The following is a 24,339-nucleotide window of genomic DNA, read 5'->3' as shown; positions in this document are numbered from 1 at the left end:
TGGGGTCACAGGGACAGAGAAAACCAGTGCAGGCACGGGCCCAGGTGAGAGACAAAGACAGAAAGATAAAGGGATAGAGAAAAAGACACATGGATAGAAAATTAAGGCACTCAGAGAGAGGGTGACACGGGGACACAGAAAGTGAAACAGAGACAGAGGGACACCCCAAGACAGATGTGCTCCAAACACCAAGAGAGAGAAGGGGCCACACAGCCATCCAGATGCAGCTGAAGACTGGATATGGAGCCACAAACCAGAGCCCCCAGACTCCCACAGAGCAAGACAGTGGGGAAGAGGACTCTCCAGGGAGCCGGCTACCTACTCTCTATCTGGTGGTCCCCAGGGTCTGAAAGGCGCCTGGGTAGCCTGCCCTCCACACTGACAGGCAGACAGCCCAAGCCCTAACCACTGCCTGACCCACCTTCTTGGTCATCACGGCAGCTGGGGCCCTCGGCCCCTCCTCTGGGACCTCATCGTAGTCAGGGTCATCTGGGGAGATAGAGGGGAGGGGGAGACTCAGAGGCAAAGAAGCCTGGCCTCCCCCAGCCTAAGAAAGACCCTGCCCCACCCTGGCTTGGCTTTCAAAAAAAGGCACAAAGGACAGGAAGTGCTATTTATATTCTCGGGGCTTCACAGGACAGCACTAGGGGGCGGCCAAAGGAGAGGCCAGGCCATCACAGGGAGGTCTGACTGGGCAGCAAGCTTGGGGGTCAGGGTAGGGACTGTCTTAAAAAAGCTAAAAAAAAGCAACACGAATCAAGACAAGAAAAAGTGGACAATCCAAGGAAAAGCAAACTGCCCATGACCATGGAAAACAGTCTCAGACTTTAAACCACGGGCAAATCAAGAAGTCTGCCATCTGCCCACACCTAACAGTCAATAGGTCAGAGAGCTGGGTGCTGTCTCCATTCTGAGGATGAAGGGAAGATGCTCACCTGTCCAGGGCCACAGAGTGGGTCGGTGGCAGGGCCCAACAGAACGGGAAGCACGATCCTTACGCCCTCGCAGACTCTCCAGCCCTGATCCCAGGCCACCCACCCAGTGCCCCATGCTTTGCTACGGCACTCACCAAACTCTGGGAGCACGCAGAGAGGCTTCGGGGGAATCTCTGGGGGGCTGGGAGGTGGAGATGGGGGCTGGGGAGGCCCCCGAGGGAAGATGGCCGGGGGTTCCTCAGGCTCTGGCTGGGGAGGGAATGATGGTGGCGGTGACAGTAACTCTTCTTCCTTGGCAGGAAGGCTGGGAACAGACCAAAAGTTGGGCATCAAGTTCAGTGCGGCTGAGTCACTGCGCCAGCGACACTGCGACAGAACCAGGACTCAAACCCAGTGCGCCCCCCAGCTCACACGAGCAGCTGCACAACTCATTCATTCCACACACTCAGACAGAGCCCTCCCTGCCTCACTCCCCTGCCCCAAACCCTCCAAGCTCTCCAGAGCAGGCACCTTCTTTGGCTTCATGAGCTGGCCCTGCCTTGCTGGGACAGGGTCACCTGTCCCCAAAGTGCTAAGTTTTAGCCACATGTACCCACTGGATCTCCACTCTAAAAGAGAGATGAAGACCAGAAAGGGGTGGGGGTGGGGGTGTGCATCCTAGCCTGGGAGTCAGGGAAGGCTGGACCTGAGCTTTTATTTATTTATTTATTTTTATTTTTGGCTGCATTAGGTCTTTGTTGCTGCGCATGGGCTTTCTCTAGTTGCGGCGAGCGGGGGCTACCCTTAGTTGCAGTGCATGGGCTTCTCGTTGCAGTGGCTTCTCTTGTTGTGGAGCACGGGCTCTAGGCGCACAGGCTTCAGTAGTTGTGGTACGCAGGCTCAGCAGCTGTGGCTCACGGCCTCTAGAACACAGGCTCAGTAGTTGTGGCACACGGGCTTAGTTGCTCCACGGCATGTGGGATCTTCCCGGACCAGCGACCGAACCCGTGTCCCCTGCATTGGCAGGCGGATTCTCAACCACTGTGCCACCAGGGAAGTCCCTGGACCTGAGATTTTAAGGATAAGAAGGTGTCTGTTGGAGAATGGATGGCGCAGGACTGAAATGGGCATCAAGGCCAAGGGCACAGACCAGAGCCTTAGAAACCAAGTCCTGAGGCCATAAGCCGTGGGTCTCTGGATCAAGACCATCTTCTCTCGTCTTGAATATTCACCATCCCCCAGGACCCCTCAAACTCACCTGAACCCACCACACTTCTCATCTCTGCTATCACTCCGCCCAGAAGTCTTCTCTGACTCCAAGGCCAGGTTCAAGGTACCTGAACTCGCACAGCCACAGTGCTCCTGTCTGTCTGTCTCAGCACAGATCACACTGCTTCCTGCAGGCTGAGCGTCTCCAAAGGACATCAGAGACGTGGGTTTCAACCTCGCCTCAGTCTCAGTTCCTGTCTGTCCTGGGGCAAGCACCTAGCCTTTCTGAGCCTCGGTTTCCTCATCTGTAAAATAAGGACTACAAAACTGTTGTGGCAGGGTGGCTGGAGGATTAACCATGACAAGGCGTGTCGTGCGTCAGCACACAGGATGCACAGAGACCACCAGCCGGAACAGGTGCCTGAGCTCTAGAAGCCTGGCCCCAACTGCTGTCTCTGCCAGCATCCAGCAGGGGCTGAGGAAGAGCATCGGAGCGGGTGGGCAACTTTCTTCCCTGGTGATCTCAGCCTGGTCCACTGCCCCAGTGCTCCTGGCAGTGGCTGACAGTGTGTGACCGCCGAGAAGGCAAGGAAGGGCTGGGGCATGACCATGATGCCGGGCCTTTGCTCCTGCTGTTGCCTCCTGCAGGAATACCTTGCTCCCTGGTCTCTGATCAGAGAACATCTACTCATTCTTTAACTTCTTTCTCAGTTGCCCCTTCTCTGAAAGTTTTTCCTGACCCCTTCCTGCTCCTCCAGGCCCTGCCCATGTTCCCCTCTGATATGAGCTTTAGATGAATTATTCCAAGTAACTTTTGCTTTTTACTACCTCCCTCCTTTGTGCCACGTACTGTGCTAGCATCTAAGCCAGGACCTGAACCCTGAGTCCACAGTCTGGGTGCTTCTTAGGACACCTGGCTACTTCCACATTACCCTGCACCCTATCTCCTTCCTCTCCAAGGGTAAAGAATGAACAAAAAAACTCTTTCCCCCAGAAACCTGCTAAAAGTGGTATGTCAGCCATGCTCTGAGGCAACAGTGCCTTTGGCAAAAGTGGCCTGAGTGTGGAACTGCACCTAGACTAAGGAGAAACTGTAAGTGGTCTCTTGACCTGGGGGAGAAGTCGGAGCTTTGGACTTCCCAGAGTGTGGTGGCTCATAACCGGGCACAGCCTGTGCAGGGACCTGAAACCACACTTGTGCGGTTGTTACAAGACATACTGGCCCCTTGGGGCAAGAGTTCTCTAAGCCAGGGTGGCGCCCACACCTGTTGGCTGTGAGTCTCATCCCTCATCCCTGAGCTGCCCCCTGGAGGACCACAGAGAACAGCTCCTGGACAGATGTGTGGACAGTGGCACTGACTGCCACAAGGACCCCACAGCAGAGGAAGACCTGCTGCTGTCCTGGTGGCTAGTTATTCCCTCTCTATATGCTTTTCAGGGAATCTGATGCCAAGTGGGCCTAGGGTAGGGGTTTAGCTGGACCTATGAAGACCCGCTGATGGACACTGTACTAGGCTGTCTCCCCGACTTGACCCTGAGTCTCTTTAGGGCAGGGGCAGCCTTGGACTTGACTCTTTATCCCCACAGTCCACCCATAGGGCCTGGCTGAGTGAGCAAAAAGAGCATGTTGGATGGGTGGGTGGGGGGTGGATGGGTAGGTGGATAGGTTGGCGGACAGGGTGGGGAGAGAAGCAAATGAAAGGCTGAGTGAGTACACACAGGCCCAAGGGCATGACCTGCGGTGTCGGCCCCCCAGCTAGTCAAGTACAATGTCCTTGGAGACCACACAGTCTCCCAGACTCCAAGAGGAAGGGGCCCTTGGGGGCCCAGTCTGTGATCAGCTGACAGCAGAGCTCCAAGCTGTTGGACCAGGACCAGTCAGACTGGCTCAGAGCAGGGGGGACAGACAGGCTCTGCCCTTCCAATACCAAGCAGCCTGAGTGGGCCTGGCTCCCCACCTCCCCCAGGACTGAGGGCCAGTGCTGAGGCAAAGGTGATGGCAGCAGAGTATCCTCGGAGCCCAAGCGGCATCGGTCCTCCCATCTCTGGCCCCCAGTCCTCCCCCATCACTGCCTGATCTTATGAGAGGGTCCTGCCCTTCCTGAGGCCTGGCTCCCCAGCATGTGGGCTCCCTAAGACAAGTGCCACACCCATCTTCTTCACTACTGCATGCCCAGCACTCAGCAGGGATGAATAAATAAATGAAGACCTGGATTAATTAATTCTTATTAATTATGTGTGTGTGTGTGTGTGTGTGTTTTCCCAGCTGTCTTCTAGGTGCTTTACGTGGATTCATTCATTCAGTAACGTATGGCTTATTGCTATTCCCACTTTACAGATGAGGAAACGGAGGCACAGAGACACGAAGTTAATTTGTCCTTGGTCCCACAGCTGGGATTTGCACCCAGGAAATCCAGCACCACAGCTGGAAGCTCAACCACCAGTGGCAAATGAGGAGGCCACAGCCAGGATCTGAGGGCTTCTCTGAGGCCCGTCTCCTCACACTGGCACCCAACTCAGGATCCAGGAAGCTCTAGGGTTGATGTTCCATCCAAAAGGAAACGTGATCACAGCTCTGATGGCTGTGTTACCACGGTAAGAAAGGAGAGGGGAACAGACGCTAAGGGCTCCTCTCCCAGCAAAGCCTTTGCAGGAAGAGGGCTATGTGCCAAGAAGGTGGGAGAAAGAGGCCCCATGGGCCTCCCGACCTCATCATAGACACCTCCTCCAGGAAGCCTCCAAGCTGACCCCCCGCCTGCCTACCATAGGGGACCAGGGTCATGCTGAGTCAGAGCCAGGCCCAGGAAAGGAGAAGTGGTATCAGGAAGGCACGGATGTGGGAATATCCCAGGGGAAGGGGCAGTGCCCACAGAATGACCCTAACCCAGCCACTCAGTGCCTGCACCCCTTAGAGCAGCCCCAGCTCCAGTCTGCGGCTAAGGTCCAGCTGGGATGTTCCCCACTGATCTCTGACCCCACAAGACCAGTAGATCAGTCCCAAACCTGAGCAGGGACTCAGTGGTCCCTCCTATGAGCCTTCCCTCACACCACTTCCTCCTGCCTGCATCTCCCTGCCCTCTCCTTACATCTCAGTCCATGGAAAGCCTATCTGTACCTCAAAATACGGCTCAATGGGCCTCTTCTAGGTAGCCTCCAAGATGCCCACACAGAGCTGCTCACCCCCTCATTCCTGGCTCCTCTGCTCCTTAAGCCCCTTTCTCCTCTATCCAAGTGACATATGGATCTGGGCACTCCTGGGCAGGCCCACTCCAGCCTGGGCCCTCAGCCTAAGAAGGTTTGTTTTATTGGTGTAGGGCAAATACACACAGCCAACCTTGTATCTGTGGGTTGAGGGATATATGAGGGTCCTGAGCCAGAATGGGTAAGAGTAGAGTGACCATATAATTAATCATATAAACCAGAACATTTCTGACAGTTAAAAGAAGCCCTATTAATAACTATGTCAGGGCAACAGATGTAAGCAGGCCTGTCCTGGATGAAATGAGATTTGTGGTCACTGTAGGTAAGAGACAGAGCTTTGCAGCCAGGTGGGTCTGGGCTTGCATCCCAGCTAGACCTCACATCAGTTTGTGTCCTTACAAAGCAGGTCACTTTACCTCTGAGCCTCAGGTTCCTCTCTGGTCTGCTTCCAGGCTCACTGATAACTCAGTAAGGAAAGCCAACTGCCACATGTCACCAGCACAACTTTCTCACCCTGCCTGTGGCTGAAGGAGGCTCAGGCCCCACAGGATGGGCCAGGAACCTGTCCCATAGCCCTCTCCTCCAGGGTGGCCCCTGGCTCTCCCTTCACTCCTTTCTATTTATGTCAAACACCATAAGGGTAGATGGGCAGGGCTGCAGAGTGGGGCAGCCTGAATATCTCAGGCTGGCCTTGAACTGATCCACTCTTACATTCCAGCCATCCTTGACTGAGCTGCATTCCATAAATGCATATTTCCAGGCTTTTGCATATGTTGTTCCTTCCACCAGGAATGCAACTCCATCTGGCCATCTCCTACTTCTCCTTCCAAAGGTGCAAATCATACATCTTCCCCCTCCACTTTGCGCCTCCCTTCATGCCCCAGGGGCCTCCTGAGGCTTCTCCAGTCCCCACACTTCTGAGCACTCAGTATAGTTGTATCTGTCAATGTTTGCTTCACTGAACTGACCTCAGAGGACCAAGGATTCAGGCCTATACCCTGTCCTGGAATCAGGACTTTCCGCCTACAGGGTCACACAGGCCTTGGAGGGACCCAGCCCAAACCCAGCTCCTGGATTTTCACCAGCAGGGCCAAGAGGTGGGATCAGACTCTGATTTGGACACATCTGCCTCCTCTTCTGACCTCCTCTTCCCACAGGAGCAATCTTTCCCAACTGCCCACTTCCTCATCCTACTTGGGGCCCAGGCCTCAGCCCTACGTTTCTTTCTTCCTCCGTGGCTGCCCTCGTCCTTCCTTCTCCATCATGAGGCCCAAGGGTCAGCCCCTCTAGCGCTTTCCGGGCTCTGTCCTACTTACTTCTGCCCAAGCCACAGCAGAGAAAGGCCTTCTTGGGGTCTCACTTGCTTAGACGTGATGTCTGCAGTATGCCTCTCAGCTTTTGCATATGCTGTGAGTCCCCTCAGGCCAATCCCTCTCCACACCACAGCATCACCCAACACAGAGGGGGCTTCCTTGACTGTGTTCTGAATGAATGAATGACCATCACCCCACTCACATACTGATTACTGGAGGTCAGCAGCTCTCCATCCCTCCGTACAGCAGTGCCCGACGGACCTGGCATCCACCCTCAAAACCAAGGTTTCACCCAGCTCTTTGTACTTCACCCTGGAACAATATAGCTATCATTTGCTAAGTACCCCCTATGTGCCAGACATCCTGCTGGGAGTCTTTTTTTGTTTAATCCTCATCGACTCCCCTGTGCTCAGGACACACCTCCTTCACCAGGAAGTCTACCCAAACTGCTCCCTCCTCTAAGCTCACACAGTTGGGAGTCTTGCTGTCATGGGCAGGAAAGGGCTGAGGCCCAGGTCTCCCATGGCAGCTCTTCCTGCTTCCCAGGCCTGACCCTGTGCTGGCTTGTGAAGGCAGTGGGGGGAGGAAGTTCACCCTTCAGGTGGCTCACAACTGTACTAGCCCCTCTCCCCCAACCCAGGGCTGGCCTGGCTGGAGGAGAAGGTGCAGGTGTCTGCTGGGCCCTATGGAAAGATGAGCCAAGGGCGCAGGGCAGAGCCAGGTACACAGACAGGACCTGGTTAGAGGAATCTCTATGTCCCCAGTGGCCCAAGCACAGGGTTATTGAGCTCATTAGGGGCCACAGCAATTGTGGGGAGCCCCCCAATGACACAGGCACCCACACCACACCACCAGCCCTGGAAGGAGGGCTAGGAAGTCGCCAGCTAAGTGCCAGCCCTTGGCAGGCCTTCCTATCACCTGGACTGGGGGGAGGGCAAGGGGGCTCTGGTAGGAGCTGCCCAGAGCCACAGCACCCTTGAATTTGACCCTGAGAGAAGTCACCCAAGCCTCTGGAGGCAATCCTCAGTGAGGTGCAGGGAGCCAGAACCGAGATCAGCACCAGATCCCTGAAGGGCAGAGACCCCACAGAGGAGCAGTCTGTGAAGCCCAGGAAACAGGCCCCAGGGGGCTCCGAGTGGACCCGGGAGAGAGGTTTATGGGGAGATGGAGACCTGGAAAGCCCAGGGCAGAGAGGGCGAAGAGAGAGGGGAGAAAAGGAAAGGGCAGGAGAAAAACAGAAAATGTAGACAAAGTGAAAGAAGACAGAAAATTCTGAGAGTAAAAAAGGGAGGGGGAGGAGACCAGAACAGAAAACCCAGCCTGCGGAGAGGTGGCAGACAGACAGACAGGGATTCCTGCCCTCCCAGGCCCGCCAGAGGAGCCTCCCCACCTTCCCTTGGCCGACAGCCCAGCCCACGGCGGCCCCTCGCTCACCCTCTGACGCCCTCTGGGTCCGGGGCCCGAGGACTCCTGTGGCTCTGGTCAGCCGGGCCCAGCGTGTGCCGTTCCCTGCCTGTGCAGCCTGTGTCCAACCTGGGCTGGTCTCACAGACAGGCCGGCCCCACTCCCTGGGTATGTCTGAGGCCGCGTCTGGGTCCAGGCATGGCTCTGTGCACCCGTGATTTGGGTCTGAGTGTCTGTGATCACTTGTCTGAGTGTGTGTTCCTGTGTGTAACTGTGGGTCTGTCCGGGAGAGTGAGTGAATGTGTGTACGTGTACGTGTGTGTCTGTGTCTGAATCCAGCTCTGGTCTCCTCTAGCTTCCTGCTCTCCGCCTCCCCCCGCCCCCCTGCAGCCCTGGCCAACACACACACTTCCTGAAAACACGGACTGAGACAGAGAGAAAAGTCACCCAGAATCCCCCGGGACAGACACTTCCTCTCCGCCCCCAGGCTGCCCCCCCACCCAGCTGGAGTGAGTGGACAAGCCACCCCAGTGCCATCTAGCAGGACCTTACAGAGTGAACACCCAGAAGGCCCTGGCCCTGGCTGGCCCCTCCCCACGCCCACAAGGAGGCCCAGAGAAGCTGGGAAAGAGGCTCTCTGAAGGGAGCAAGTTCTGCCCTGGCAACAAGTGATCAGCTTTCAGGAAGACCAGGGATTGGCTGGGCTGCAGGGTGGTCGAGGGCACAGGTGGGAGGCCTTGCAGTGTGACTCTAGCTGGTAGCTGTCCCGTCTGGACAAATACTCCCTCTTCCCAAGGTATCTCCAGACATCCAGGTGTCAGAGGAGGAAACAGAGGCCCAGAGCAGCCTAGGAGGGGCTCTGCAGGGTGACCCTGGAACCCTGGATCAGGAATGACCTCTCTGCCACGCTCAGGGAAGCAGGCTCAGAGCGTTCACATCTATGAGACTTAAGGCTGAGTAGACAGTCCCAGGCCAGGAGGTAGGGTTTGAACATCAGCTTCCCCTGCGCTGGGCTGTGTGACTTTGAACAAGTTTCTCAGCATCTCTGGACTTAACTAGTTCCCTATGACAGGCTTAAGTGATGGTGGGTGTGCAAACCCTTTGAGGGTGCAATGGGGTCCTCCCAGGCCAGGCAGAATAATGAACCTGGTTCTGAGAGTCCTGACCCAGCTGGCGCAGAGGGGAGAGGACCCCATCCCTGCTCCTTTTCTGCCTGCCTCCCTTGAAGTCTCTCCCTTTCTAAGAGGCCTGGGGTGACAGAGATTGGGTAGTGGGAAGGGATTTGGGGTGTCCTGTAACCCTACTGTCCAGGGTCCACTAGGGGTGAGTCAGCGCGGGCAGCACATGTGCTCAGCGCCTGGCAGTACAGAAGCTCATGCAGGCCTCATCTATTTACTAACACAGTAAACACTTGCTGAGCGCCTATTAGGCACCTGGCACTGTTTCAGATGTTGGGGATTCAGTCGTAGATGAAACTGACGAGCATCTGAGCGCTAATGGAGCTGACATTCTAGGGGGCTCAGCCTCTTGGCAGCACGTGCAAACACAGCACAAGCACACACTGGCTCACACCTGACAGTACACAAATAACACACATGCCAATTCACCACCCACATCACACGCACTCACAAATACACTCATGCTGTTGGAGTCCCCACAATACCAGTACGCATGGGCACGTGTATGTGTGCACACAGGCCTTGATAAATTTGCACACACTACAGCAAGTCACCACTGAAACTGTATGGTGCGTACAGTTTCAAATCCCCACCTGTGTGCATATGTTAGGATCATACATCGCCTCCCTTAGGACATGTGCGGATGCAAAAATACACAGACACACTACTATCCTGACAGACACATGTCTAGGGGTGCACACACACAAACTGGCCAGGCATGCCCTCATGTGGAGTCACTAGATCCCAAATTCTGCTGGGGAGCCCAGTGATGGACCGGAGCCAGGCAAAAATGCTCCCTCAGTCACCACCTGATCTGTTGTAAGAGGCCCTATGATTGAGAGGGCGAGACCCTCATCACTAGAGGGTGCAGGCAAGGACAGGAAGGCCACATCAGGAAGCAGGGACTCCTGAAAGGGGGGCAGGAGCAGGCCAGGCTGAGCAGTCTTCCACTGTGCACCACGGAGCCTGGAGTCATAGAAAGGGGCTATGAGGGGACAGGGTAGCCAGTCAGGCTGAATCCTCGCCCCAAACCTGCCCAGCCTTCGCCTGTTACACACATGTGAGGCTCTGTCCGCCCTTAGTTTTTCTCCCTCTGGGCTTTAAAGACTTTGTACACCTTGCGAGCCCAGGATGCTAGGGCTGCAGATGCCCACAATTCCAAATGTCAAAGGCCCCATGACACAGGAAGCCAGGCTTGGCAGCTCACCTGCTACTCTGCCCTAAGGAACAGCCCCAAATTGCAAGGAATAATTGCCTACAAATTCTGTGAGCACGGAATGAATTTTGGGTCCTCTAGCTACAAGGGGCCGGACTCCTGACCATGGGAGTCTGGCCTCTCCCAGACGTTGGCTAAGTTCAGACTGAGGATCTGAGAGTGGGGCCTGGTACCCTGGGGTGAAGGTAGGACCCTTGCTCTACCCAGAAAGTCTCCTGAATTCAGATGTCAGTACCAGGAGGGCCATGGAGGGCCAAGGAGGACACCTGATGGGGAAACAGGCCCAGAGGGGCAGCTCCTAATCAGAGTCATGGAGCCAGCTGGACCTGCTCAGGTATCCTGCCTTCTAGGCAGGAACCCAGGCCTCCACTCCTCGACTGGGGTTTTTGCCTCCTCAGCCTTCGTGAACTTCCTATGGACAGGGCCCTGCCTCCTGCCCTTGTTCACCCACTCCCAACCCCCAGAGACAAGCAAACAGACAGACAGACACACACTCCATCCTAATGATGGAGTTAAAGAAAAGAGAAATTACTCCTACATGCAGGAAAGTGGCCACTAGAGGGTGCAGTGGCACCAGGAAACTCCAGTCCGGTCTATAAGCCAGGCTCCCGGGGGACCCCAGTGGTGCTCCCAGTTGTGTGAACCCGGGAAAGGCACAATAAACTTTTTGTGCTTTCACCCGTCAAATCTCAAAACACCACAGCCCTGGCTTGGCTTTGAAGGCCCCTTTACTTTATGCCCCTCTCTGGGTGAGGAAAACCTCCCAGACCCTCCCCATGGGGGCTCCCCTAGCATATACTTGGCATGAATCCAGCCAGTGACGCCCTCCCTTCTCTGAGCCTTAGTTTCTCTGCTTGAAAACAGGACACAAATGCCCCGGAGCACTTGAGCAGGGATCAAACGAGAGCATGTGAGCAAAGCACCCAGCACAGTGCCCAACAGTAACACGGACCAGGAGACCTCTCTCTGCATATCTCTTCCTCCTCCAAGAAGCCTTCCCAGATTAGGGTGACTTGGCCAAGTGCTGCAATAAAGCTCCATTACACCCCACATATCCAGCCATACTTGGGGATGCTCCTCCAAGCTGGGCACCCCAGCAAATGGCAGGAAGGGAGGGCATATGTAAAGGAGGTTAAATGGCGTGTCCACAGAATTAGGAGGAAATTCAAGAAAACAAGGAGTACCAGGAGCTAGGAGGGGAGAAAACAGTTCTGGGGAGGAGGGAGGGTGAGCAGGATGTGGCCTGAGAAGTGTCTCCAGGATTGGGTGACATGTGGCAGGAGCAGTGTGAAAGGGGAAGACGGGAGCACCCGCGCCAGGCCCAGGGCACTTGCTGCGTCCCCCAGAACAAGTTCTTCATTCTAGACTTCCCATTTCTTCCACATACTACCTCTTGACTTGAGAAATGCACTCTGGTCTCCCAGTATCTCACACTCACCAGGCCCCAAACTGAACTCCAGACTTCCTCCCAAGCTCCCTCCTGTGGCCAGGTCCCAGTCAGGAACTGCACCACCATCTACCCAAGATGGGAACCTGGACACCATGAGCCTCCTCTCTCCCTCTCTGCTCATGCCCAGGCCGTCCCCAAGTCCTGTCCACGCTAGGGCCGACCTCTCACTCCAATATGCCTACTTCTCTCCAGTCTCACTAGCACAGCCTGAGCGGGGGCCTCCCACCTGGCCCTGCGCCCTCTCACTGGTCTCCCAGCCTCCTCCCCCATCAACCTTAGCAGCAGCCGGGGTCATCCTTTCCGTACTCAGCTTTCATCTGATCGCTCTGCTTAAAACCTCCCTGGGCTCCCCGCCTGGCCTTCACAGCATGTCCCACCAGCGCCATCCATGAACCCACCCTCGCTCACACAACAGTTCAGCCACACTGTCTGCTCAGAGCACCCGTGGACGGTGCTTCCCACCTCTGAGCTTTGCACATGCTATTCCCTCCACCAAGGTGCCTTTCTTACCCTAGTGGCAAAGGCCACAGACTCCCCCTCAACCCTCTAGATCCTCTGCCCATGTTCCTCCATTCTGGACGGCATCCACTCACCTCACCAGCAGGCGGGGGGGCCCAGTGCGAGGGGGCACAGGCGGAACATTGAGCTCTGTCAAATGCCGCTTGGCAGGCAGCGGGGGCAGCACAGGGTCTGGGGCAGACGTGGATGGGGGGGAGAAGCAGGTGGGTGGACGGCAGTTCTTCCGGGGCGGGATGGGTGGGGCAGTGGGTAGCCCCTCATCCTCTCCAGCCATGGGCAGTGGCTCCGGTGGAGTGGTGGGCACAGGTGGTGAGCGGAAGACATGACGCTTCATGGGCACGGGCCGTGGGGTCAGGCGGGGTGCAGGGGCTGGGGGCGTGTGGGCACGGAGCAGGCCAGCCAGGATGCGGCGGCGGTGGCCGGGGAGCAGCATGCCCATGTCCACCAGGCGGGCATCGCTGAGGCCTTGGCACTCTGTGGCCCACACCAGTCCGTGCTGCTCAAAGAGCCTGGTGTACTGCTCCAGGTGCAGTGCCCGCAGCCACTCGGCCACCGATAGGGCCCCATCCCCGGCCTCTGCCATTGTTCCTGTCAGCAGAAGCCAGCCAGCAGGACTCTGTCCAGACCTGGAAGAGATACATGGGCACAGGTCAGAGGCATGGTTGCCCAGGTATAGGTCCCCAGTCAACAGTTCTCTGTGGCTTTCCCATGCCATGGGTAAGCTCTGTATTTAAGCCCTCTCCCCTGTGTCCCATGTGCCAGGCAAGGCCAGGTACTGCCTGGTCCCTGAACACGCAGGCTTCTCCCACTGCCTGAAACCTGACACCCCACCCCTGTGGCCTCCTAGCATCCAGCTCCTCTAGGAAGCCCTCCAGGGCCTTCAGAGTTGGTACTACCCGAACCCCCATCCACAGCCTTGGCCACTGCTGTGGCTATGTCTGCACACACATTCCCTCCCGCCCGCTGCAAGACCCAGGCAAGGACCCAATTCCTTCTGAGGTGCCAGTTTCCAGCTGAGGGCCAGGCCCAGGGGTTAGCAAGTACAGGTGGCATTGAGGGATACCACTGCTGGTTCCCCTGCAGGCCCAGTCTGTGGGTTGAGCCTTACCCCCACCTCCATGCCCCTGGAGGAAGCAGAATACTCCAGGAGATGAGGCAACTCCGCATCACACAGCCTCTGGGGTCCTGGTCCTGTGAGTGAGCAACCCCCCCCACCCCCGAGGAGGGACAGGGGGAAATGTATAGGAAAGGCCATTCATTCATTTGATAGCCTTGCGCTAGGCAATGGGGACTAAGGTCCCCTACCAATACTCAAGAACTCCTGAACTGGCAAGAGTCAAGGAACAGATGATGCAAAGCAGTGATTAACAGATCAAAAGAAAAAAGTTATCTGTTCATCTCCACCGATACTAAAGAGGCCTATGATAAAACTCAATATCCAGCATACTTAAACAAAAATTGCAGTATCTGTAAAATAGAAATGGATCAACACTTCCTTAAAATAAAAACCAGCACTTTGCTTAATGGAAAAACAGTAGAAAAACTTCCATCATCATAAAAGTTCTAGACAACAAAAATATATCACTGGTATAAAAACTGGGAAAGAAGAGTTAATCTATTACTTAACAATAATACAAGTTTGGAGTTGGAAAACCCGAGAAGCTCAGCTGAGAAACTATTACAAACAAAAGAATTTAGTAAGATAGCTGGGTTCAAAATTAATATAACAGAATTGATATTTATAAGCAATGACCAGGTAGAAACCAGGATGAAAGACCTCATTTATAATAGCATCACAAAATAAAAACCACCAAGAATAAACTTAATAAGAAATGTGCACGATCGGGCTTCCCTGGTGGTGCAGTGGTTAAGAATCCACCTGCCAATGCAGGGGACACGGGTTCAAGCCCTGGTCCAGGAAGACCCCACATGCCGCGGAGCAACTAAGCCCATGCGCCACAACTACTGAGCCTGCGCTCTAGAGCCCACGAGCCACAACTGCTGGGCCCACGCGCCACAACTACTGAAGCCCGTGCGCCTAGAGCCCGTGTTCCACAAGAGAAGCAAGAGAAGCTCCATGACGAGAAGCCTGTGCACCACAACAAAGAGAAGCCCCTGCTCACGGTAACTAGAGAAAGCCCGTGCGCAGCAACAAAGACCCAATGCAGCCAAAAATAAATAAATACATAAAGTTTTAAAAAAAAAAAAAAAAGAAAGAAATGTGCAGGATTTATAGCGAGAAAAATGTGCAGTGTTATTAACGGGCAAAAAGGAGAGCTGGACAGATAGAAAGACATGATATTCTCCTGGATAGAGAATATCATAAAGATATTAATTCTCAGTTAATTTATAAACATGCACTATCCTGCTAAGCACACACACAGAACTGGGGAGGGGGGGGCGGGCGGCGGCTAGACAAGTTTATCTGAAAGTTCATGTGGAAAAACAAACAAGCGGGAAGAGCCAGGAAAATTCCAGAAGTGAGGGAGTGGGACAAAGGAAGGGTAAAGAGTGAGAATCAGCCTCACCACATATTAAAACATAAAACCATGGCAATTAAAACAGTACAGGTTACCAGCACTTGAACAGACAGATCAATTAAGCAGAACAGAAAGTTCAAAAATAGACCCAAATAAATCTAAGAATTTAGTATACAACAAAAGTAACATCTCAAACTCGTGGGGAAGAGATGGATTATTAAATTGTAGGGACAACTGTGGAGCAAGCTACAAAGCTGGACCTCTACACCTTACAACAGGATAAGTTACAGACAAATCAAAGATTTCAAAATAATAAATAAAACCATGAAAGGACTTAAAAAACCCTTGTCTCAGAGAGGCAAAAGCCTTCTGGAAATGATACAAATCCAGAAGGATAAAGAAAAGAGTAAAATACTCAACTATATACAAATCAAACATTCCTGCATGATTAAAAAAAATAAAAAGGCACCATAAGCAAGGCCAAAATATAAATGACAAACCAGGGGCTGTCACTCACACCCCAAACATAGACTAATTTTCCTAAAAAGTGAAAAGCACCTAGAAATAAGACACAGACCAGTAACCTAACAGAAAAATAGGCAAAGAATATGAACAGAGAAATTCACAGAAAGAAAAGTATAAATGGTTCTTCAACACAGGAAAAGGAACTTAACCTCCCCACACTGAGTGGAGACAGGGCGAGGCATTCCCCTCCCTGGCCGGGCCAGTGCCTCTGGGAAGGGCAATGCCACCATCGATTTGAAACCCCGATGCTTCTGTGCCCTTTGATCCAGCCACCCATGGGCACTTACCCTGCAGTCTTCCTGATGCATGTCCAAAATGACGTGCATAGGTTATTGGTTACAGCATTGTGTATAACAACAAAAGGTTGGAAGTAACCAAAATACCCAAAAATCGGGGAATGGTTAACTAAATTACAGTGTAGTCATACGGGAGAATACTGAGCCATAGAAAATGAGGAAACGTTTTACATATTAGTGTGAGATGACCTCCAAGATGTGTTGCTAAATGATTAAAGAAAAATGAGGAAACTCTGTAAAAAAGGAGGAAACTCCTGACATGTTGATAAGGGATGACCTCCAGTATGTATTAAGTGACCAAAGAAAGGTTCAAAACAGTATAGAGAACATTCTGCCTTTCACATGGGGAAAAAAAAAAGGGGGGTGGGGGGAAAGGATAGATCAGTATGTGTCTACCACTAAATGCATAAGATACCTCTGAAAAGATACATATGAGACAGGTGACGCTGGTTGCCTCTAAGGAGGAAAACTGAGGGTTGAGGAGGACAGGAGGGAGCAGAGGCAGAGCCAGACTTCACAGGGCCTGAAGCTTACCCAATTTGGATGCCCTCTTTCAGAAAAAGAATACAAGAGTATCTTATCATTTTCCAATATATACAAATATCAAATCATTATGTTGTACACCTGAAACTAATATGTCAATTACATCTCAATTCAAAAAAAATTTTTAACTAAAAAAAAAAAAGAGGGCTTCCCTGGTGGCGCAGTGGTTGAGAGTCTGCCTGCCGATGCAGGGGACATGGGTTCGTGCCCCGGTCTGGGAAGATCCCACATGCCACGGAGTGACTGGGCCCATGAGCCATGGCCACTGAGCCTACACGTCCAGAGCCTGTGCTCCACAACGGGAGAGGCCACAGCAGTGAGAGGCCCGTGTACCACACACACAAAAAAAAGAACATCTTACTTTTGTAAGAATTTACAAAAACACATGACCACATGCACACACTGCCCAGGCCCTCCCTGGGCCCCATCAGCTTCCCTGGAAACCCACCTCCATGTGGAGGGAAACTTTTCACTCTACATCTTTTTTCTATCATCCAAATATTGAACTATGTGAATTTTTCTAAAAGGCTCCTGAGCGACTTCCCTGGTGGTACAATAGTTAAGAATCTGCCTTTCAATGCGGGGGATGTGGGTTCGATCTCTGGTCAGGGAACTAAGATCCTACATGCCATGGGGCAACTCTAGAGCCCACGCACCACAACTAGAGAGCCCATGTGCTGCAACTACTGAGCCCACACCTAAAACTAGAGAGAAGCCTGCACGACGCAACAAAGAGCCTGTGTGCCACAACTAAGACCCGCAGCCGCCAAACAGATACTTTTTTTAAAAATAAAAAATAAAAGGCTCCTGAGGGTCCCAAAGGAAGACACGAATGAACAGAAATACATTTGATGTTCTTAAATAAGTTGGCTCTCAACATTATAATGACATCAGTTCTTCCAGGGTTAAGCTAAAGCTAACACAATCCCAACTAAAATTACCCACAGGCAGACTCTAAAGTTCATATGCAATGATATTAGAGATTTATTGTTGGGTGGGAAAGCAAGGTGCAGAACACTGTTTTATTATGTAAAAATCTGGGTTAAAGAAAAAGAATACATATACACATATGCACACATTATACACAGAATACTCCGATGGGTATACAAGAAACTGCCTTTGGGGAGGAGACCCGCAGCTGGCAGGACAAGAGAGGGAGGGTTACCTTTCACTGTATCCTCTGTATCTTTTTAATTTTATACCATTTTCCAACAAATTACAATTTAAAAGATAACACGATCATCTGAGAGTAAGAAAGAGACCATAACTCACCAGGCATGGAAGGAAATCAAGTAAGCAGGTACACACCCCACCCGACCCACTGGTCCCTCCCTGCGTGGCCCCATCCCTTTCAAGCCCGCTCGGGTGGCTCTTCGCAAGGTCTCTGGCCTCACCCTCTCTCTGCCTCTCAATCTCAGTTTTCAAAATGGAAAGCAGGACCTTAGGTCTCACCTTCATGAAGCCTCCTCCACCTCAGTGTCGGGACTTAGCCTGCCACACTCAGCCCAGCGCCCCCATCCCTCCCTGACTCACCACCAGCCGGGCTGCCCAGAATGCCAGGGTCCCCCGGAGGCGGCAGCTACTCTGAACGGCCCCTCATCTTGGCCTGAGGTGGAAGCTGCAAGGACAGGGGTAAATGAGAAAGCCTATGAGGCAAGGCCACTTTGGGCAGCTGGATGCCAGGAGGAAGAAGAGGAAGGGAGAAGGGGGAGGGGGCGAGGGATGGGGAAAAGCAAAGAGATGTAAGAAAGCGAGAGACGGGGAAGAGGGTAGAGAAAGAGAAGGAAGAGAGGGAAGGGTTCAGGGAGCCTAATGGAAACCAGGTGATGGTTAAAGGGAGGAAGCCTTCCAGCAGGGGTGAGGACAGCGTGAGGAGGCAGACCAACGACAGGCCTGCCCAGAGGTGGAGGCCACACCAGCGGGAGAGGGGAGTCAGGACACCCCGTTCTCTGGCCCTCCCCCAGGACCAGTGGCTGTAGCAGGGATGTCGGGCCTGGCCAGGAGGCTGGACTGCCCCCAGGGAAGACATGGGGAGGGGGCAGATGCAGCTGCATGACTGAGGCAGGGCCCCCACAATGCAGAGCCTGTCAAAGGGAACCTGGGGAGACCCAGGAAGACAGGGCCCTCTCCACTAAGCCTGAGAGCTGGGGGATGGAGGAGTGAGGCAAGGGCGTGAGACCCCAGGGGTCCTGCTCCTAAATGTGTATGGAAACCAAAAGAAGGTGTTTCCAGGCAGGAGAAAGCAGCGGCCATCCTTGAGGGCAGGCCACCAGCAAGCTCAGACGGCCCGGGCTCTGTTCGGGAGGGTGGGTCGAAGGGCCAGGTCTTGGGCAGAGCCACGTTTCCTGCTACTAGGGCAGGGTCAACCACAAACTGCTGGTCTCTGCAGGATGACTTTAGGGGGTACGGGTGAACATGTAAAATTAACTAATTAGGTATTTATCTTAAGTAGACTTCACAGTTATCTCTTAGGATGGGGCTAAAACAGGTATGGTTTAAAAGTGAATATTTCAAAAATAAATCTTAAGTAATTAGTACTTCATAAAGAGTTGGCAAAAAATGGCAGTGCTACTCAAATGACGATTTTTAAAAAGAATTTAATAAGACAATGTAAATAGTCTTTACTATATGCCATGCACCTAAAGCACTTTTTATTAACTTGTTTAAGTCTCATAGCAACCCTATGAGGTAATACCTCACAATTTAAGATGAAACTGAGGCACAGAGAGGTTAAGCAACTTGCCCAAAGTCACACAGCTGGGAAGGGGCAATTTGAATATAGTCTATACCTGCTTTGTCCAATACAGTAACTAGTAGTAGCCACATATAGCTACTGAAACTCCAAAAGTGGCCACATAATGAAGTATGCTCTATACAATACACACTGGATTCTGAAGTCTTAGTACAAAGAAATAAGAATATAAAATATCTCAATAATTTTTTCTATTTCTTACATAATAAAATTATAGCATTCTGGATATTTGGATAAAATATACTATTAAAATTAATTTCACCTGTTTCTTTTTAATGTGACTACTAGAGAATTTCAAATTGCACTTGTGGCTTGCATTACATTTCTACTGGACGGTGCAGCTCCAGACTCTTAACCAGTCTGCTCACTGCCTCTCGACAGTGACAAGCTCTAACTGAGCAGCTGCTACAGGTCAGGCAGTATTCTCAAGATTCAACATGGAATGATGGATGATGGCCCAACCAGGCTACTGGAATGATGAGGACTGGGAAACAGAAACCACCTCTGTCCCTGAGAAGGGCCCAGCCCCTTCTTGGGCCTCTCTCAAGTTCCTAATCCTACACTAAAGGCTTCAGGCCAAGGTCAGACTTGGGACTCCGCACTGACACCCCTCTAGGACAACCTCATTTGAGGCATTAGAAGCATGAGCCAGACCTCAGACGTGTACCCACCCTCCAGGAATCTCAGGCTGGAGGGTGTCTGATACTACCCAGCCGGCGAAAACAGCCCACATGGCCCTCAGCCGGCGGGGGTCAGGGAAGGCTTCCTGGAGGAGGCAGCTGCTTGAAAAAAGAAGTTTGGAGCAGTGCCCTGCTAAGCCATGCTAGAGCCTGAGGCAAAAAAAAGAAATCAGTGATACTGAATCTCTTTATTTAAATTTTTGATATTTTGTTTATCTTGGATTTTTTTCATTAATTTTGATTTTTAAAAAAATATTGCTTGGGGCTTCGCTGGTGGCGCAGTGGTTGAGAGTCCGCCTGCCAATGCAGGGGACACGGGTTCGTGCCCCAGTCTGGGAAGATCCCACATGCCGCGTAGCAACTAAGCCTCTGCACCACAACTACTGAGCCTGGGCTCTAGAGCCCACGAGCCACAACTACCGAGCTCACACGCCGCAGCTACTGAAGCCTGCGCACCTAGAGCCCGTGCTCCGCAACGAGAAGCCACTGCAATGAGAACCCCGCGCACTGCAATGAAGAGCAGCCCCCGCTCGCCGCAACTAAAAGAAAGCCTGTGCAAAGCAACGAAGACCCAGGGCAGCCATAAAAAAAAAAAAAAAATTTTTTTTTAAAATATTTCCTAAAATTATTATTTACTTTGATTACTGAGCTTTTTGGTCACCCCCTCCCTCATATTTTGCACTCACTTATTTTGCCTCACTTGCTCCACCCTAATCCTGGCCAAGTTTGGAGGTTTAAGCCCTTCGGCTGCTATGACACATCACTGAATCTCCACCCACAAGGAAGCAGGGACCAGCAGAGGACAGTGTCATCCTGTTGAGACAGCAATGGCCACAGGGTGGGGGGTTCCCGTCTCCCCCAACCCTAAGGGCCCAGCTCAGGCTTCACCATCACACCAGACCACCCTGCCCCTGCTTCTACCCTGTCTCCCTCCAGCCCCTCTCCACTGGGCCAACCACCGTCCCACGCCTGCTCAAAGCCCCTTCCATGGTTCCCAGTGTCCTCAAGTCCAGCTCCTCCGACCATCCTTCGACTGGCTCCAGCCCTGCCGTTTACAGATGAAGAAACAAACACCCACAGGGAGGAAGTGACTTGCCCAAGTTGTCAGCACATGCCCCAAGCCCCGGCCGGGCTCAGCTGGCCCACCACTCCCTCCATTTCACTTATTGCACCAGGCACCAGCTTGACACGTGGAAGCCCCCAAAACTGTCTGTTGTCAATGAGTAAATGAACCACATCCTCCCACCTTCAGGTGCTGATTCCAGGCTGCCTCCTCCAGAAAGTCCTCCCTGACTGCCCCCTTGGGCCCCTAAGCCTCAGAGGCTGAGTCAGGCAGCTCAGTGCTGCTCCTGCTCTGTTCCTGGTTGTCCCATTTGTGGGGGGTCCATCTCCACCCAACCCCCAACCTGGCCTGGGGTATCCTGAGAGCCTGTACCCCTGTACCCCTTCTTGTCTCCCCTACCCTCACAGTAGAGCCCAGGACCTGGCTGTGCTCACAAGGGCACTCAGTCCAGGGGTAAGTAAGGGTTGTCTGGAATCTCCCTAATCCTTGCCAACCAGTCCTTCTGCAGGTATGGCCTGAGTCCCTCTTGCTGGAGCCAAAACTTTCATCCTTCTGTCCTTTAACTACCTCGTTTCCAACACCCAATGGCAGAGTTTAAATCTCATCGCCCCTTCTCTGTCCCAGCACAGCATCTCTCTCGCGCCATCCCTGCCCGCTACTGACTAGGGACACCAGTACTGCCAATCCAGCAGAAAGGCAGCCCTGAGCTTTAGCTAAGGACAAGCACACTCCCACTTCCTTGGTTTTCTAAATATCCACTGCATGCCCAGCCTCCACCAGATTCCCACCTTCACCTGAATCATCCCCGGTACAGTCCCAAGGTCTGGGATTTTTACCCCATTTCATGGAGGCTGTGTGAAATGGAAACTTGCCCAGGTCACTTGCTAGAGCCAACAGGGCCTTCAGAGGATGTGACTGTCTGGCAGAGGCAGTGAGGCTTCCAGAGGGCATTCCTGAGCTGGGCCTTGGAGCATAAGTAGGAGGTTGCACTTCTAGGCAAAGGGAACTGAGTGTGCAGGACCCGGGGATGGAAAAGGAGCTGGCAGATCCAGAGATGGGGAGAGTTCAGTGGGGCAGGAACAGGAGATGTGAAAGGGCAGTAGTGACACCCAGAGAGGTTTAGGGATCTGCCCTTGGTCGCCCATGTGGGTGTAAGCCTCCTTTGCATTCTGATTTGAATGAATGAGTCAGGCCTGGATCTGGTAGCCCTGACAGTCCCAACTCCTTCCCCACTCAGCTCTGGAGTCCCCTCAGCGAGGACCCTTCCCCAGCTGCATCTTCAAAGCCCCCTGTCTGCACAGAGCTGTGCTCTGGATTCAAGGGAAGGCCCAACGGTGGGGGGGGGGAGCGGAAGGGGAGGAAGGTAGGCCTAGAGCTTCAGACCTGCGGCCTGTGCTCGTCCACCCCCCAACACCCCCCGCCCCCGCCTCACAGCACTCCACCCCATCCTAGGCAGGCTGGGCAGGGACCCCAGCGCCCAGAACTCAGGAGAGCCCTCAGAGTTCTCCACGCAGGAATTAAAAGCACTACATATCCAGCTAGGCCTGGGTCTACTATGCACACCCCACGCATACCACAAATGCACACCTCACACAGCCTCCAGGTTCACACAACGCCCACCCCGCCTAGCAGCCACACGCACAGCCTTCAGTCCCCATACTCACTACCAACAACCGGACTGTGTACAACTGCCCAGAGCCCGATGCTGCCCACGCCCCTTGACCCCAGTCCCCCCAGCCCAATCACCAGGTCATACCTGGGGGCAGGGCCACCCTCGTTTGCTGCCCTCCTGGCTGTTCTCAGGGCTCTGTTAACACAGGCAAGAGGACTTAGAGACACTTCCCTCAGATATGAGGAACTAGGTGGGGGCTGGGAGCCTGGCCCAGGGCACAGAAGCGGCCCCCGCCCCTCCGCAGAAGCCAACTCCCTCCAGCTCTGCCAGGCAAGGCAGCAGGTGTGGCCCTCAGGCAGGCAGCTGACTATAACCCCCGGACCCAGAAGCCTATTTTCTGTCTCTCCGGGACTGGTGGCCACGGCATATGGGTGCCAAGGAGGCACACTGGGGTCTCCTGCCCTAACCCCAGCCCCGGACCTCCGCCCCGTCACTTGCCCAGGCACCAGATTTCTGCCCCATCCCATCTGTGATGTGGCCTGACAGGAGTGGTGAGGGCTGACAAGGAACAGCCCTCAGGGCAGAGGAATGACTGAGTCCAGGCCCCAGGGCTTGCCTCAGCCATCTGGTGGGGAACTGGGGGCCACTGGCTCCAGGCCAGACCCCCATCCCCCCAGGACGCCAGGCAAGACCAGGTTCCAGTGCTGGCTCCATCACTTCTTGCCTGAAGCCCTGGGCAAGTCATGTCACACTCTGAGCCTCAGTTTCCCCCTCCACAGAACAGAGATGCCACCCAGATGACCATGACACATGACCATGTGTGTACTAGAAGCCACACTCATTCGGCATCTGCTCACTTCTCTGCTGCTAAGATAGACACTTCCTGTTCCGAGCCCCGAGGCTTTGGCCGGGCCCGTCCAGAGGGGCCCTTGGTGCTGGCCCTGTAGCCAGGCTCTAGTCTGGACGCCTTCAGCACCCTGAAATTCTCAGTTCCCCAGATACCAGTGACCCCCACACCCTGCCTATAGCCACATTCCCCAGCAGGGCTCCAGGGTGGATACACCATGGCCTCCTGGACCTCCTCCTGGGGGGCCCCAGGCACTGCATATGCCCCGCCCCACAGTGAACTCACCCACTCGCCTCTCCTGGGTAAAGCGGGGCTGCCTCCACCCTAGGTGGGACCATTGAGCAAATTAGAAAAAAATGCCTCTTGCTTCAGGAGCCCCACAGCAGGGCATGCAGCTCAGCAAAGAGGACAGGCTGTTTCAGTCCTCCTCTCCCAGCTCTCCCTGCACCCAGCCAGGTACCCTTGGGCAGTGCGCAACACGCACATCCACACCCAGTGGACTAGGTGAGAGGTAGGATATTTTAACAACCTCCTTAGGGCAGCCCCCTCAGCATCGCCCTAACAAAATGTACAGCTAGTTTTATTAATGATCAATGGACATTTAAGACTAAAGGACAGTAGACAGCCCTGACCTAAATTTCAGGCCTACCTCTAACTCCCACCCCAAATCTTGAAAGACTAATCACTTTCTACAACCTCCTCGTCTGTACTGTTTAAAGTTTTTACAGTTGCATATCACTTTCATAATTACAATGATAAAAGCATTTTAAGTCTATCAGAAATGAGTTTGTCCCAGTTTCTTCCCCAAAACCATCATTATAAAGTAGCTTTGTGATTTTCAATATAACATGCACAGAATACCAAGAGAACTACCGTAAATGAAACTGATTTCCTGGGCCATCTGGACTGGAGGATGAGAAACTGAGCCCCAAAGCTCAACCCCTCCCTCACTGTCTTATCTTCCCGAAGGTCTAAGACACAGTTGATCAAATGACATCCCCGCCTCCCCACCAACCACAGATCCGGAGGCCAGACTGAAGGCCACAGACTTTCAAATGAGAAATGGACTGAGGGTCACTATGAACATGAGACGCCAGGGTACCTGTGGTTTGTCCTCTGAACAGCATCTGACTCCAC

The 24,339-nt window shown here is 53.3% G+C and overlaps 1 protein-coding gene across 12 annotated transcripts in view; it reads right to left on the bottom strand.

The window, feature by feature from the left end:
• The window catches only part of ARAP1 (ArfGAP with RhoGAP domain, ankyrin repeat and PH domain 1), a 71,481-nt gene that overhangs the window by 35,931 nt on the left and 11,211 nt on the right, over positions 1-24,339 (bottom strand). For 9 of the 12 annotated variants that reach the window (XR_003791521.1, XM_029208838.1, XM_029208845.1 and 6 more), the window contains exons 2-4: positions 12,479-13,030; positions 1,070-1,239; positions 422-489 (exon numbers count right to left, since the gene is read on the bottom strand). Coding sequence is in view for 11 of the 12 variants with exons in the window: in XM_029208838.1 (XP_029064671.1) it covers positions 422-489; positions 1,070-1,239; positions 12,479-12,987 (747 nt within the window). In the remaining variant the exon portion in view is untranslated. Of the gene's footprint in view, positions 1-421; positions 490-1,069; positions 1,240-8,071; positions 8,464-12,478; positions 13,031-17,781; positions 17,801-22,499; positions 22,518-24,339 lie in introns of those variants that run through there. The other 3 variants (XM_029208837.1, XM_029208836.1, XM_029208846.1) reach the window with 3 other exon arrangements.

Source organism: Monodon monoceros, unplaced genomic scaffold (assembly GCF_005190385.1).
Source record: "Monodon monoceros isolate NGI ecotype Baffin Bay Population unplaced genomic scaffold, NGI_Narwhal_1 Super_Scaffold_7, whole genome shotgun sequence".
In the NCBI taxonomy this organism is placed as follows: Eukaryota; Metazoa; Chordata; class Mammalia; order Artiodactyla; family Monodontidae; genus Monodon; species Monodon monoceros.
Note: the sequence above shows the minus strand (reverse complement) of the source record. Positions and strands in the feature narration are given on the sequence as shown.